Here is a 12,668-nt window from a genome sequence, read left to right as displayed (position 1 = left end):
TGTACTTCTTGAGCAAACGTTTTGAATGTCGGAGCTTGTGGCCCGCCAGACGACGTCTGTCCTGTCCTACAGAAGGAGCTGGAGACCAAACGGCTAATGTCTAAATGTGTTTACAACTCCAGCCGCTCCAAGCACACAACTCTTGAGAGAGCGCTGGCAGAGGAAAGTAGGCCTTGTCATCTTAGAGGATGCGTGGCTTGAAAGTTTTTGTGGCATACACACATACACACACGCACACACAGAGAGACACACACACTCTGTGAAATGTAGATGGATGATCTGACAAATTTGTTCTGGTTTTGAAACAAATTTCAAATATTTCAGTGGGAGGTTTTCAGCTTCTTCTCTGATTGGAGTCAGTTGAGTCTCTAAACAGGTTTCCATCACTATCAATATTTAGTACAATAAGTATTGTTTCATTACAGTTGCAAATGAAAGGTGTAATAGTTCGGGTTCTTCTTCTTTCTGGAAACCGAAAATGAATGTATATAATATTCAAAATGAGTTTTTACTGAATCACTTGGTTTCTCAACAACATCTGATGTTTCTGTGAGTTCCTGTGATTGGTGTAAAGTTTTCCTCAATGAAACCTGACATGTAAATTATCCCCGTGGATCATTTCAACATGGTGCCAAACCCTCACCGTCCTTTCTGCAGGGAATCCTTCTGAAGTGGACGAAGGGCTTCAAAGCCAGCGGCTGTGAGGGGAAAGACGTCGTGAAGCTGCTGAAGGAGGCGGTCCAGCGCAAGCAGGTCAGTGCACGTTTTGAATGAACTTGCAAAAAAAAAAATGTTTCAGTCTGTTTTCAGAGAGTATTCTGCTTGCAATGGCCTTCCATCTACACACACGGTTTCTAAGTGTGTACCGAGCGATCAGTCAGAAACTCTCTGTGTGCCAACTACTTCTGTTTGAGGGAGGCGGTGTCATTTGTAGAAGTGCTGCATCCGGAGTCTGATTGCTAACGCAGCCTGCTCCTCCCACGTAGCATGTTTGTGTTAATCCAGCTTTCACAGCAACCTTCACTGGACACGAGTACATAGGCTGCGTCCAGTCCGACCACATCTTGAAGGATGAAAGGAGCTGTTACAAGATGCTTTAAGAGCAGAGAGACGGATATCTTCTTTTTGTAGGAGAAAGTTTAGCTGTTAGTTGAGTGGCTTTTAGACAAGAGAAACAGTTCAACATATAAACTCTGAGGCAGTAGTAAAATATAAAGGGTTAACACTAGAGTTCATACAGTAAGTCACCAGCTGCGTTTCCATACCAAATGTACGTTAACCTTCATTGATATCCTGCTAATGTCGAAAAAACACAATTTCGCAATTGCGGTGTTTCCATTAAATGAGAAACATGGTGGAAAGTTTGTTTGTTTTTTTTTTGTTTTGGAAAAAAAAAAGTGTTCCCATCTCATTTTTGCAAGATAAGCTAATTTTGATGAGGCCAAAAAGCAAAAATAAAAAACAGAGGTCAGTTTAAGTTGCTGTCATAATTACTTCCACTCACTTTTCAGGAACCTTATCTCAGTTTACAGAAATGTCATTTTTGGCTACTTTTTCCCCGTGTGTCTCTTCTAGTTGAGGGTTTTTGGGCCATTTGTTTAGGTCATTTGTTTTTGTCACACTTGCAGCAGTGGTGCTTCTCTCCTGTGGTTTAATTGGACCCTTCAGCATCGGAGGGGCCCACGGGCGGTTTTGACTACTGGCCTTTAAGTCGCAATAATTCGAGGAGTGGAATTTGAATAAGCTTTTTGTTTCCTCGAACCTCCAGGGAGGATTTGTTAGATTCACAGCGAGAAAGGCGGCAGCGAAAGACGCACATTTTAATTTTCCCTGAATGTGTTTAACTCACTCTGATCAAACCAAACGACGTGCTTGAATTTCTCCTTTTCTTCAACAACTTAAATCTGATCATTTTGTGGAAGCAAACAAGCCCTTTTATCTTCCATCTTGGAAAGCAACTATGTGGCTTCCTGGAAACGGTCACGCAAATTCAGATTTCTGCTCGTTACTGGTCCAGTTTTTAAACTACTTCCTTGTTTACATGGTCTTTGCTGTGGAAACAGTGCACCCGGACGCTTGTGCAATAGTTCTCAAGGAAAACTTGGACTTTATTTCAATAAATTTACCTTTTACTACAGCGGACAGTTTGATCTAATCACAGTTTCGAAGTGGTTTTACAAAAAGCAAGAAAGAGTTCAGTCTAAAATATTGCTGCAGGCGTTCACATGGACAAGGTTTAAGATTGATCTTTATTTCTGCAGGTAAGCACAGAGCTCTGCTGTCCTAACATTGACCTGGAGAATATTAGCTGGTCACTATATACTGAAGAGTTTAAGGGTTACGAGTGATTCTTTATTTTTTTGCTTTTAAAGTGTTGGTACAGCATCTAAGAAGGAGTGAGCGTACAGAGAAATGTTTCCATGCCTCTTAGTTCCAGCAGTCAGCAGCTAAAGAGTGTGAAATTACAACAGAGGCCCTGGCTAATTCCTGGTTAGGATACAGAACACTGATCAAGGTGGAAAAAAGTGTCAAACTTGTTCTTCTTTTATTTTTTTAATGTGGCCTTCAATCCAATCTGTTTCAGCTTTTTTACCCTTACTTTTTTACGTGCGGGTGTTTTACTGAAGCAGGTCTCAGTTAGATACTTAAAATTAAGCCGTGATCAAAATGTGATGAGTGGAAGAAAAGCTTCAGGTTTATGCAAGATCATTTGAGATGTGGGGAGGAAAACAGAAGAGAGAGAGAAGAAACAGCAAGACACAGAAAGAGAGTTAGCAAAAGGACCTTTTAGTAAGTAACCCTGCTGTTATTGTTTACCACTTCAAAACTTTGTTTATGCATATTTGATGTGAGTGATTCTGCTACATGCTGACGAAGGTAACTAACCCTCTTGAACTTTTTTTTTGTAAGCCTTTACCAGCTTTTCAGATGAAGAGACTGAAATGTTTGCCTAATTCTTCTTCTGCTCTTGCTTTAAGTCTCACATCTTGATCTGGACTTTGACTGGGCCAGATGAAACTGATCTATTTGGCTGTTTCCTGGAGGCAGCTGGTTGGGCTGTATTGGGTTTCAGGTTAAGAGGGTTGAACTTGAACATTGTGTGAAGTTTTTATTTGAAAGAAGAGAAAAAAAACCCAGAACTTTACATTAATGATCTGCTGTGTGTTGGTCTATCAGAGACGATGTAATGCTGTCTTTGGGTAACTTTTATAAAAGTATGTTTTTTTTTTTTTTACATATTTGTTCAAACTATTTATCCACCGTCACTGGTGGCCGTACTTATTCGCCTGTATGCTCGCGGCGGGCTCTGCTGTGGGGAAGGAGCTGTAGCACAGCAGAGAGGGACTGTGTGACCAGCGTGTTCACAAGCGTGATTGACAGCGCTAAGACTCTCCTCCTACTGACTCTGATTGTTTTTTTCTGACTGGGAGTGGTTTATTTCTGAAGACCGAGGAGCTCTAATTTTTTCACAAATTATCTGACATATTACACTGTCAAAACAGTGACAGTTTGAACAAACATATAAAAAAAATATATATATATAACCTGTATTTCACTTTTTTCCCTCCCAAGCTCTCATTTTGTTGTTTGTGNGCTGACGAAGGTAACTAACCCTCTTGAACTTTTTTTTTGTAAGCCTTTACCAGCTTTTCAGATGAAGAGACTGAAATGTTTGCCTAATTCTTCTTTTGCTCTTGCTTTAAGTCTCACATCTTGATCTGGACTTTGACTGGGCCAGATGAAACTGATCTATTTGGCTGTTTCCTGGAGGCAGCTGGTTGGGCTGTATTGGGTTTCAGGTTAAGAGGGTTGAACTTGAACATTGTGTGAAGTTTTTATTTGAAAGAAGAGAAAAAAAAAACAGAACTTTACATTAATGATCTGCTGTGTGTTGGTCTATCAGAGACGATGTAAAGCTGTCTTTGAGTAACTTTTATAAAAGTATGTTTTTTTTGTTTTTTGTTTTTTTTTACATATTTGTTCAAACTATTTATCCGCCGTCATTGGTGGCCGTACTTATTCGCCTGTATGCTCGCGGCGGGCTCTGTTGTGGGGAAGGAGCTGTAGCACAGCAGAGATGGACTATGTGACCAGCGTGTTCATAAGCGTGATTGACAGCGCTAAGTCTCTCCTCCTACTGACTCTGATTGGTTGTTTCTGACTGGGAGTGGTTTATTTCTGAAGACCGAGGAGCTCTAATTTTTTCACAAATTATCTGACATATTACACTGTCAAAACAGTGACAGTTTGAACAAACATATAAAAAAATAAATATATATATATATATATATATATAACCTGTATTTTACTTTTTTCCCTCCCAAGTTCTCATTTTGTTGTTTGTGTTATTTTTGTTTCTTTCTTACAGAATTCCACGCTGACACTTGAACATTTTATTATTCCTTTTTTTTCTCTCCAGATTTTTTAATTTTTTATTATTTTAACTCTTAATTGAGTTTGTGTTTCTTCCACATCCAGAAATTCGACCTAAGCTTTGTGGCGGTGGTGAACGACACAGTGGGCACCATGATGACCTGTGCCTATCAGGACCCCAAATGTGAGCTGGGCCTTATTGTAGGTAAGTCTGTCTGTTCCTGTTCTTTCCTGCTTGATTTCAAATAATAATAGTAATAACAGTAGTAAATAATAATAATTACAATAATAAAGTGCTCACTGTGGCCAACGTGTTTCTAAATGCAAAGCTTTACTGTAATCAGGATTGTTTTTTTACACCAGGCACAGGGACCAACGCCTGCTACATGGAGGAAATGCACAACATCGAAACGGTGGAGGGAAATGAAGGCCGCATGTGTGTCAACGTGGAGTGGGGAGCATTCGGCGAAAACGGTGAACTGGACGACTTTTGCACAGAGTTTGATTATGCTGTCGACGAAGCCTCCAACTACCCTGGGAAGCAGAGGTACATGAAAATCAGGAATCAGAGCAAACATGAGAAGAAAAAGTGTAAGACATGATCAGACTTAAAATACCTTTCACTGATCTCGTTGATTTTATTTTTTATCAAATTCTAGGTTTTATGTCACTTAGTGCACTTGAAATAAGAGGTAAAGACATTGTTGGTAAGATTTTGTTTTTGCACTGTCTTTAATACACTTCAAATAAGACAAAACTAACTTACAAGTAACTTTTCAGCAGGATTTGCAAACAAAACAGATTTTGTGTTTTTGCAGTGAAATATGTATTTTTTACAAACTGGTAAGGAAGTGCTGCATACAGTTAATTAATTGAGACAAACGATGCGTTTGTTCATTGAACACTCAGGGTTGTGCAATTAATCAGATTTGCAGTCAGATTTTAATTGTGTCTCCAAGCCACCGCAAAAGCAGCGCACTTAGCCCTTCCGCTGCATTTGAAGACCAACCTAACAAATACCTCAGAGGTGTAGTTTGAAAATTCAGAGGGAAAAAAACAAAGCAGGACAGAGAAGAGGAAACACAGCAGAGCACACTAGAAACATAGATTCAGCTGTAAAAGCACACCTTCCTCCTTCATTTCTACAATATAATAATTAAAATAATTGTTTTTATACAACTGAATTACCTCAGTCACTTAAATAACATATTTGTATTTAACTGTTTTGTAGAAATCCGTTTTCATTTTGACATTGAAGAGTTTTTTCAGATTTTATTTATTTATTTTAGTTTGGTTTGTAAAAGCAATAAAGACGGTAAAACATTAAACACGATAGATAATTATTATAGACCCTGGATGTGTTTAATTGTAATATAACAAAATAAAAATCCTACTTTAGGTCAAACTATCCTGTTTACTACTTACATTCGTTTGAACCCGTTTAATATTTTTGTGTCGTTTTTAACAGTGAAGCTTCTTCGCTCTTCAGCTGCTGCTGCGTTCGGTTCACATGCCTGAATTTGAAAACTGAACATCTCTGTGCTGCTCCATAATCACACCTTAAACTTGCATCTGCAATAAGTGAATCTGTCATGTCATCCAAAAAAAAAAAAAAAAAAAAAAAAAAAAAAAAAAAAAGCTGTGCAGACAGTGGGAAAAATGGCCGTGAAGAAAAATGTCTGACTGCACATAATAATGTTGTGCAGGCGTGAAATCCTCTTGTTGTATGTCTTTTTTTTTCTTTTGAAGATATGAGAAGATGATCAGTGGGATGTACCTGGGAGAGATAGTGAGGCATGTGCTGATGGATTTCACCACCAAGGGTCTGCTGTTCAGGGGCAAACTGTCGGAGCGCCTGAAGACCAGGGGCATCTTTGAGACCAAGTTCCTGTCACAGATTGAAAGGTGAAGTATCCAAACAAAACAACCGAGTCAAGAAGGCCCCACCACGTCACTCAAACCGGCTCTCGTCGACGTACAATGATGCGTCGTCCTTCACTTTTCGACGAATTGTTTCACGCGGAGCTCGGTGCGACGTGTCGCGCGATCGGTCAGAAGTTTGTTCGTTCTTGTTTTCATACGTGAATAAATGCCCTGACAGCAGTGTTGATATTTTTGCTTCAACTGACACCATGAGGAATTATGGACATTTGCGTGATTCTTCACTATATTGTTAAAAGCAGCAAACTGGCTTCTAGTTTAATATAAATACACAAGCAAATGTTTATGTGAGCGTTCAAATAAAACAGCCATATTGTTAATGCAAAAAAAACCAAAACAATAATATGAACAATGTACTTTTATTTAGCCAGACTTCATCCAGTATTAATAGGAGGTGTGCTTTAAAAGGTTAACTTTTTGACCATGCAGCAGAAACGCTGGACAAAAAACAGAACTTTCTTCCTTCATCTGTTTTAAATGTCACAATTGCTAGAGCTTTTAAAAGAGCCCTTTTTAATGAATTTATTATATAGAGTATTATAATTGCACATCTATCAATAATGTGAATTTATTTCAACAAAAAGTGCTAACACTAGTTAAGAAGAGACATAACCCAGAACACACATTGTGGTTGAAGATTCTTGTTTTTTTTTTTTCTGCTTAGTTCAATTAAATCACTTTATTTTCCAGAGATAGACGTCAATACGAGATGGAATGAAACTGTGTCACAAACTAGACATAAAGTCCACAAGAGACCAGCATTCAGTGACGTGTCCCGTGTTTTGTCAGCCGGGTATCCGTGTTTCCAGCTGGCGTCTGCAGAGGAGAGCGATGTGATGTGAGACAGGCTCCACGTGTGGGAGGGAAACCAACACCGAAGACATAAACACACTCGGCTCCCTTTAAAATTTCAGTCACACTTGACAGATTTTTTGGACGCTGGTGTGACCGCCACGGTCACACTCATGAGCTCTGTGGGCATGTGTCAAAATTAACGCACAAGATTTTATTTGGTTAGGTCCTATAGGATACGTTCGCGATTCAATTGTAGTTTCATATATTTAAAAAAAAAGAGATCATTTATGGGACATGGAGTTTGATTAGCGATTCATCTCTCCAGCAGGACTTAGGATTTAGTGGAAGACGTTCCTTGTAGTCCGTCGTTGGGTTAAAAGGCGAAGAAGATGACAGGAAGTGGCAGGACGACGGCGCTGCATGTATTTCAGCGAGTCATCGTGTGAACAAACCTATTCATGTGTGATTTTTACTCGTGCTTCTTATTTAAAGGAAACACCGCAATTGCAAAATTGTGTCTTTTTTCTTCGGTTTTTGATGAATATCGACAAAGGTTTGCGTTCATTTGTACTGTAAATGCAGCTGCTGCTAACGGCAGCCCGTACTCACGGCTCCTAAAAAGGGCCAGCTGTCGGAGCCTGACGTCTTCCTCCTCCGTTATCAGCCGCGCTCTTTGTGTCGGCGGCCCCAGAGCCTCAAAGAGAGAATATACCAACCCAGGTGCCATCAATCAATAACAAAAGCCTTCCTCTGAATCATCCTTCCCCCCAGGGGCCATGGTCTAGCATGGAGCTTAAATCTGAAGGCCGAGGATTGACATTTTATTTTTCTTCTGTTAGAGAGTAATCAGACTAGCAGTTATCACCTTCTGACTAACCTTCATGCTGACGGAGTTACAGCCTCTGTAAGCCTCACACAGATCCAACGTGTTGCTTCTGACGTCAACACTCCATTTTTAATTCCCATTTAAGGCGTTTATTTATGCATTTGCTTTATTTCACGTCTGTTTTACATGAAGTGAAGCTGCCGACTGATCACACAAGTTAGCTAATCGCTGTGCAATTTAGCCTGTTTGATTCCAGCTTGAACCGGTTTGTTGGAGAACAAACATGACAAAGACCGAGGAGCGCAGCAGACGCTTCGTAAATTGTAGAGAAGTAAGGTCATTGTAGAGAATTGTAGAGAAGCAAGGTGAGGTTATATCAAATTATCCCAAACTTTCAAAATCGGTCAACAAAGTTGTAGTTGAAAGAAATCACGCTCGCAGTTTGACAACAAACCATGTTGGAGTTTGGAGAGAAGGTGCTTTGGTGAGATGAGACCAAAATGGAAGGAAATGCAGAAAGGCAACTTGGTGGTGGCAGTTTCATACTGTGGGGATTCGTTTCCTCACTAGAGATGGAGAAGCTGGTTTGAGTTGAAGGGAAGATGGATTCAGAGGAGGGAGAACTCCAACACCGTATTTATTTTTATTTAACCTTTAATTATCCAAGCAAGTTGATTGAGAACAAATTCTCATTTTCAACAACGAGCTGTTCAGGAAACATTAGGACTTCATGCAGCAGCGCATCATATGGGGGGAAACAGAAGAACATCATAAAACAAAAAGAAAAAAGAATAAAAATATAACCTTGCTTATAATTCACACACACGTCAATAGTTTTTTAAAAGCAGCCATGTTGATGATGCATTGTGATTTTTACTGAGTTGATATTGTAGTGAGCGTACTGAGCTTTAGTGTTTTTTTTATTTTGTTTGTTGTTTCAGTCATTAGGTGCAAAAAAATGAAAAGCAAAAAAACAAAAAACAAAAAAAAAACATAAAAGCAAGGGGACTTGATTTGACTGTAAAAGTTTTAATGTTGGGGCAAAAGTTGCAACAGCTGCTGAATTACATGCAACCAGTTACACCAGAATGCTTTAGATCAAATGTATCCATCTCTTATAATAGCCCAAAGTTCACAGATCAATCTACTTGAGAATCACTAACAAGACGCCTGTTCAGACACCTTCCGTCTTACCAGTCATATTTTTAAATTCTAAAACCAGAAAAAGTGGGAGAACAATTTCCAATTGTTTTGCTCTACATTTTAATAACAAATCTTGAGGGGGGGAGGGAAAGAGCACCTGGAGCTAAAACGAACAGAGTTGTCCAGCACAGGTCCCTGAACTGTCCCTGTTCCCACAGCGACCGGCTGGCCATGCGTCAGGTCCGCTCCATCCTGCAGCACCTGGGCCTCACCGGCTCCACGTGTGACGACAGCGTCCTGGTGAAGGAGGTGTGCAGCGTCGTGGGTCGCCGCGCGGCGCAGCTCTGTGGCGCCGGTTTGGCCGCTCTCGTTGACAAGATCCGGCAGAACCGCAACCTGAACCAAATGTCCATCACTGTGGGAGTGGACGGTACCCTTTATAAGACCCATCCTCAGTAAGGAACATTTTAATTTATTGAAGTTCGTCACATTGGTTTCACCTACGCTGTGTTCCCAATTGTTAAGCAAGTTCTAATTTGAAGGATTAGTCTTTTCTGTTAATTTAATGTGTTTTAAACCTCAAACATGAGTCTTTAAAGGGGCGGCGTTTTGTATTCTCCAAGCACATACTGCCATTTTAATAGCACAATCTGGTAACTTCTACTTTGAGTTGATATAAAAGTGCTGTGTAAATCACATGTAACATAAAATAAATTTGACTTTGTAATTTAACGCCGTGAAATTGGATCTATGTCTCAAGAAAAACTTATATTCTTTCTAAAACTCCGCCTTTGGGAAGTCATCACAATGTGGCTCCTCTATTAACCCTTTAACATCATTTTTACCAGCATTTCACTAAGCATTTCACCTATAATGAGCTCAGCAGATGCTCATTTCCACCTGCTGTTTGCTAATTACTTCTGGCTACTCTGAAGGAGCTGAGTGGGTTAATAACATTACGACTTGACGTAAAGCTGAAAAAAGTAGATATTACATAAGACTGCCCGTCCCATCCTGTTTTAATCAATCGGCAGCCCTAACAAAACCATTTAGAGTTCATTTATTAACTGTTTTTTTAACCAATTAATTAATCATGATTAATTCACAGCAGCCTCTTGACTAATCAGATTCAAATTTCTAATCATTATTCAGCGGCCCGACTGAGAAGTCTTAATTTTTGTGTTCTGCTCTCTGCTCCCTCCTTGTTCTCTGAAGTTTCTCGAGGATCATGCAGGAGACCCTGCAGGACCTGGCCCCGCAGTGCGAGGTGACGTTCCTCAAGTCGGAGGACGGCAGCGGGAAAGGAGCGGCGCTCATCACGGCCGTGGCCTGCAGGTTGAAGAGCGAGCAGTCGCTGTGAAACCTGCGAAAACTTCTCCCTGTGGGTCAACACGCGCACTGTGTTCAGTCGGTTGTCATTCTTTTTTCGACGTGAGCGCGTTCACACGAGAGTGTCCGCTTAACGGCGCGAGGCGAAGCTGTGACGGAGGTTCGGTCGGGCGCGAACTGAGCTCAGAAATCACAGTTCTGCTGGTAATGAACCTGCACCTTCAGTGAGACCCGACTGTTACGAGCTCGTTGCTTTTCGTTTTTACACTCTGTCGTTGTCTTTTACTTTTATATTAGTTCTGTTTTTAAGTCAAGTCTGTGAAAAATAAAACTTTTTAGCACATTTACTGTCTGGCAAGTTTAGAAAAGCACATTCCTGAACCAAAGAGAAGCAAACCAGTACATTCAGCAGGTAAATGAAGCAATAGTTTCTTTCCTTTTTTTACATTTTATTTAAGTTTTAAAGCAATTTTACTTTGTTACAGGAAACTTCAGAAAAAATGCAATATTGTGATGAAATGTTTTTAAAATGTAAACACTAGTCCATGCATCAGAAACATAAAGATGTTTTAGAAATTGCAGAGGCTCCGTATAACTGGAGGTATAAATAATTCAAACTGTGTAGTTCTGATTGCAGCAAGCTTATTATGATGTGCTGTGAAAAATATCAACTCCAAATAAAGTGAGAAATCACCAGGGTCTATTTTTTTTATTATTATTTATCAATAAAACCAAGATTACTCCAACTTGGACTCATTTTATTACTGGGGTGTTGAGAATAAAGAGGACAATCTGCACCTCCATAATTGGACCAATCAGTTTAATTTGTAGTTTTTCTCACAAAGCATATTTTCATTGGCTTTTTTTTTTTTTTTTTACAAAATCATTACCTTACAATGGAAAACTACCCTGAATACACATAATCAGACAGCTCTGAAAATACTGTAACATGTGATCTTCATTTTCACTGTTTTTCATCCAACCAAACCCAATAAATCTTACTTGGCTATGTTGTTTTTGATTATTTTTTTTTGTGTGTATGTTTATCTATCACTGTGGAGACCAGCAGCAGATCACTGCCTGGTCTTTTGTTATTTTTAGAGTTGGGTATGTACAAACCAACAAACATCAGCTGTTGGCCCGGCTTTTCAAACTTTCTCAGATCAACAAGCTCACAGCAAAGTACTAAAAATGTCCATCAAAAGCCTCCGTAGAGCGGGAGACGTTACAGCACATCACAGAGCCTGTGGGGGGAAATGAAAAGTTTTACATCAAATCCCTGACCATCGCTACCTTTTTTTTTTTTCTTCGTCTGCTTTCAATCCCAGATGCAATTGCGGAAATATATTTTTATAGACCGGCTGGAGGTTCTGACCCGTATTTTTCCTTCTTTCTTTGAGTTAAAAAAAAAAAAAAACATTTTCGAATTTTTGCATTTCACCCATTCCTGGTAAGTCCTTGCTATGAAATATTGAACAAAAAATAGATCTAACATTCAGGAGGATCGAGGCAAAGAAACACAAGTGGACTGCGAGTGATCATGTTTTAGTCTGCGATCAAAGTTACACGATGTCTGGAAAATATTCAAAGCCTTCGCTAATTAATGATTCAGAGGCCGTGTTTTCTTCCTAGAGATGCTTTCTAAAAGGGACAAAACGGGTTTCAGATTCTCGTTGAACAAAAACAGTGTGGGGTGGTGGGGCTCTCTTTAATGTCTTCTGAACCTGCACTTTTTTTATAAACCTCTGTAAAGAGCAGAAAAGCAAAAAAAAAAAAGCCAAGCGTCTCTAAGTGCTATGTGCTCCGGAGAGATGCATCGTGCTTTTTCTTTTTTTTTTTTTTTTTTTAAGAAATATGGCCGCGCTTTATATGCTCTGCTTAAGAGGGTTAGTATTCTCCCCTCAGCTAACAATTGTCAACTGTGCATTTGCATAAATATGCAGCCCAATTAGTGTTAATGTACTCGGCTTTTGAGCTCCTTGTCACTGCGCAGACCTCCGTAATGAGCCTATGGTCCTTTTGAATGACATTTGCCACACAAGAATGGCGACGGACGATTAAATTACTAAGATGCCTCTCATGAATGCGTTACTTCGGACACGTCGCCGTCTGCGAGCGCAAAACTAAACGGGAAATGCGGACAATTTTTTGGCATTCCGTGAAAATCATTTTGAAAACGTCATTTTTAATTAGCGACCGGGGCTTTCAGCTGCGTAGCTGTGACGATTCTCTGAGCCAACCGCAGCTATGGACGGCTGAT

General features: G+C 39.8%; 1 protein-coding gene across 2 annotated transcripts in view; it reads left to right on the top strand.

Moving 5' to 3' along the window:
- Positions 1–11,424, top strand: part of hk2 (hexokinase 2) — a 123,799-nt gene extending 112,375 nt beyond the window's left edge. For both annotated transcript variants that reach the window (XM_007564720.2, XM_007564719.2), the window contains 6 exons: positions 658–753; positions 4,480–4,579; positions 4,738–4,921; positions 6,124–6,279; positions 9,298–9,534; positions 10,295–11,424. In XM_007564720.2, the coding sequence (XP_007564782.1) occupies positions 658–753; positions 4,480–4,579; positions 4,738–4,921; positions 6,124–6,279; positions 9,298–9,534; positions 10,295–10,439 (918 nt within the window). In that variant the 3' untranslated portion in view covers positions 10,440–11,424. The remainder of the gene's footprint in view (positions 1–657; positions 754–4,479; positions 4,580–4,737; positions 4,922–6,123; positions 6,280–9,297; positions 9,535–10,294) is intronic.
- The last annotated feature ends 1,244 nt before the right edge of the window (positions 11,425–12,668 follow it).

This window comes from Poecilia formosa, unplaced genomic scaffold (assembly GCF_000485575.1).
Source record: "Poecilia formosa unplaced genomic scaffold, Poecilia_formosa-5.1.2 Scaffold167, whole genome shotgun sequence".
Taxonomy (NCBI): Eukaryota; Metazoa; Chordata; class Actinopteri; order Cyprinodontiformes; family Poeciliidae; genus Poecilia; species Poecilia formosa.
The sequence above is the reverse complement of the archived record's forward strand: the minus strand, read 5'-3'. Positions and strand labels throughout refer to the sequence as shown.